Source organism: Trichechus manatus, unplaced genomic scaffold, assembly GCF_000243295.1.
Source record: "Trichechus manatus latirostris isolate Lorelei unplaced genomic scaffold, TriManLat1.0 scaffold00026, whole genome shotgun sequence".
NCBI lineage: Eukaryota > Metazoa > Chordata > Mammalia > Sirenia > Trichechidae > Trichechus > Trichechus manatus.
Window position 1 is genome coordinate 6,337,434 of NW_004443962.1, and position 3,432 is coordinate 6,340,865.

General features: G+C 43.1%; 1 protein-coding gene across 1 annotated transcript in view; it reads right to left on the reverse strand.

Annotated features, from left to right (window-relative positions):
• RUBCN (rubicon autophagy regulator) overlaps positions 1–3,432 on the reverse strand; it is a 42,785-nt gene that overhangs the window by 29,536 nt on the left and 9,817 nt on the right. Inside the window, exon 2 of the mRNA XM_023728775.1 lies at positions 143–226. Coding sequence (XP_023584543.1) covers positions 143–226 — 84 coding nt within the window. The remainder of the gene's footprint in view (positions 1–142; positions 227–3,432) is intronic.

Below are 3,432 nucleotides of genomic sequence, written 5' to 3' on the forward strand. Positions count from 1 at the left end.
GGGGATAATTTCCTATCCTTCTCAGTTAGTAAGAAACTTGACACACTCCATTCTTCCAGCTTAGGAGACTCTTCAGAAGAATATCAAACAATGAAGTCTTGTAGTTACACCCCAGCATACCCACTCTTCCTTCGCTCCTTACCTTCTCCACATGCAGGGCTGAGTGGGGACTGAGCCACCGGATGTCTTTCACAAACTGCCAGTAATCTGTCTGGCGGCAACACACCTGAGGGAACGCACAGGGTAAGCAAATCACTACCATCTGGGGCCAAATCTAGTTCTAGTGTTGACATTCAAAGAGAGAAAAAAGGGCATAACTTTCACCTGCCTCAGCAGCAATCAAAGGAATACATACATATTTTCATCCCTTTAAAGAACAATTCTTAAAATTTATTATCATAATTCTTTTGAACAGGTAATACATGCATTGATACAAAAGGTTATGCAAGGAGATTTGACTCCAGGCATGACAGCGTGAGGAGCTCCATTGACCCACTGCGCAATGAGACTGGTGAAAATTACTTAAAAAAAAACAATCATTCAAAGCATCTGGAAATGGTCCTGAGGGAAAACAACAAATGAAGAAACATCTATTCAAAATAATCTACAAAAATTCGGTAACAAAGCAAGAGTGTGTGGTATTTAAACCAAAACCATTCCTCGCCCGTGACCCCATTCTAGCTCAGTGGGGCAGAGACTCCACTCCAGACTGCTGGAGCCAAGAACACAGGGCTCCCTCTCCCCTCAGCTCCCGGCTGAATAGCTCTTTTCACAGGAGGGGCAGGACTTGACTTCAACATTTCTCATTCCGCCCCCAACTGCCTGTTGCTGAGACTAAGTCCAGGGCACGTGAGGTCGAAACGTGGGGGCTCCCTTCTTCCACACAACCCCTACTCACGGAACAGAGGCTCTACCTCAGGCGTGGCATGCTGAGAATACTGGGGCCCTGATAGTCTCCTCTGGCTCATGAGTTCCATGCCAGGAAAAGCAAGTCAAGCAGACCCTAGGTTGCTACCCCTCTCCACTGGATGCTTAGCTCCGAGAGCAGAGGAGTCACTCAGAGGGAAGACTACCCTTGTTTCCACCCCCAAGTCCAGAGGCCCGCCTCAGAGATTTTGTCAGTGCGGAGAAGCAGGCCATAAAACGGATTGCTACTAATCTCTCCCAGAGGGAGAGGAATTGACTTCATTTGCAACAGAGCATGGGGAAATTTAAACTTAAAGAGAGCTCTCAAGAACAATGGAGGTTGTAGTGGAAGGTAACCGGGTGGAGATTCGTGGATCTAATGAAGACACAGCCTAGACTTTAGGCCTGCTAGTTCTTAGAGAGAATAAACAATAAAGCAGCTGGGAGGAGCTCTCCCGGGGTCAAAACCAATATCACACGCATCACTTACAAGGGAACTTCAACAAGATTAACATCTGACTTCTCAGCAGAAATAATGCTGGACAAAAGGCAGTGGAATAACATATTCAACTGTCAACCAAGAATTCTATATCCAGCAAAGCTATCTTTCAAAGTAAGGGCAAAATACAGACATTCCCAAATAAACTAAAACTGAGAGAATATACTGCTAACAGAATGTCATGGATTGAACTGTATACCCCCAAAATATCTGTCAACTTGGCTGTACCATGATTCCCAGTATTGTGTGACTGTCCACCATTTTGTAATCTGATGTGATTTTCCTATGTGTCGTAAATCCTATCTCTATGATGTTGATGAGATGGGATTAGCGGCAGTTATGTTAATGAGGCAAGACTCAATCTACAAGATTGGGCAGTGTCTTGAGCCAATTTCTTTTGAGATATAAAAGAGAGAAGCAAGCAGAGAGACATAGGGGACCTTGTACCACCAAGAAAGTAGCACCGGGAGCAGAGCATGTCCTTTGGACTGGGGTTCCTGCACAGAGAAGCTCGTAAACCAAGGGAAGATTGATGACAAGGACCTTCCTCCAGAGCCAACAGAGAGAGAAAGCCTTCTCCTGGAGTTGGCACCCTGAATTCAGACTTCTAGCCTACTAGACTGTGAGACAATAAACTTCTGTATGTTAACGCCATCCACTTGTGGTATTTCTGTTATAGCAGCACTAGATAACTAAAACATAGACTCATCTCACAAAAAATACTAAAGGAAGTTCTTCAGGCTGAAAGCAAGTGACCCTAGGCAATAATTCAAATACACATGTACAAATAAAAAGGCTATGTAGTGAAAATAATCTGTTTTCTACCCCCATCTCTCTACCATTCAGTTCTGTAAAATGTAATTCTTAAAAACGGGGGAAGACGTATTTGTTAAAAGCCAGAAATGGATGTCTTCAGTTCCTAATGCAAGCAAAATTAAGTACAGAAAGACTTGCTTCTTCCATGCAATTCAGGTAAGGGCTATATTTAGAGCCAAAGAAATGCTCAGCCTGAACATAATAACAGACTTACCACTGAGTTGATTCTGACTTACAGCAACCCTATAGGACAGAGTAGAACCGTCCCATAGGGTTTCCAAGGCTGTAAATCTTTACAGAAGCAAAGTGCCACATCTTTCTCCCGCAGAACAGCTGGTAGGTTCGAACCACCAACCTTTTGGTTAGCAGCTGAGCACTCTAACCACTGTGTCATCGGGGATCTTTGAACATACTAACAAAATTTTTCTATCATGAAACCCTATTTATGTCAGTTGTACTTGTTATCATTTCGCAGTTACATGACTATGCACATTTATGAAATGAGTGTGGTTTTATGAACACTAAGTAGTATGCTCTGAAAAGCCTCAACAAAGGTGAGTCACCACGAAAACTTAGTATCATATTAGGTGGGGGCAAGACAACTTTCAGAGCCCTGGTGGCACAGTGGTTAAGAGCTTGGCTACTAACCAAAAGATCAACAGTTCATATCCAGCAGCTGCTCCTTGGAAACCCTAAGGTGCAGTTCTACTCTGTCCTATAGGGTCGCTATGAGTCAGAATCAACTCGATGGCAACAGGTTTGGTTTTTGGTTTAAGGTGACTTTCAAAGTTAGGCAAAAGAACCCTAAACACTTAGAAGGTTTTGTATCCACATTACAAGATCTTTAAATTGCTGGTTCAGTACAAAGAAACTGAATCTGGAAATCCGATATGATGTATCATGGGTGCATTTTATACAAAAAAGATGATGTGGAACTCCATCAGTGGATCCACATAGAAAAAGTTTTGCTCCTATACTCAAAGATTGCTGAATGAATGTGAATGTACATTTTTTCGTGTGCGTGCTTTAGGTGAAAGTTTACAGCTCAAGTTAATTTCTCATACAAAGATTTATACACATATTGTTTTGTGACATTAGTTGCAATCCCCACAGTGTGACAGCACACTGCCCCTTTCCACTCCAGGTTCCCTGTGTCCATTCCACCAGTTCCTGTTTCTTCCTGCCTTCTCATCCTGCCGCCGGACAGGAGA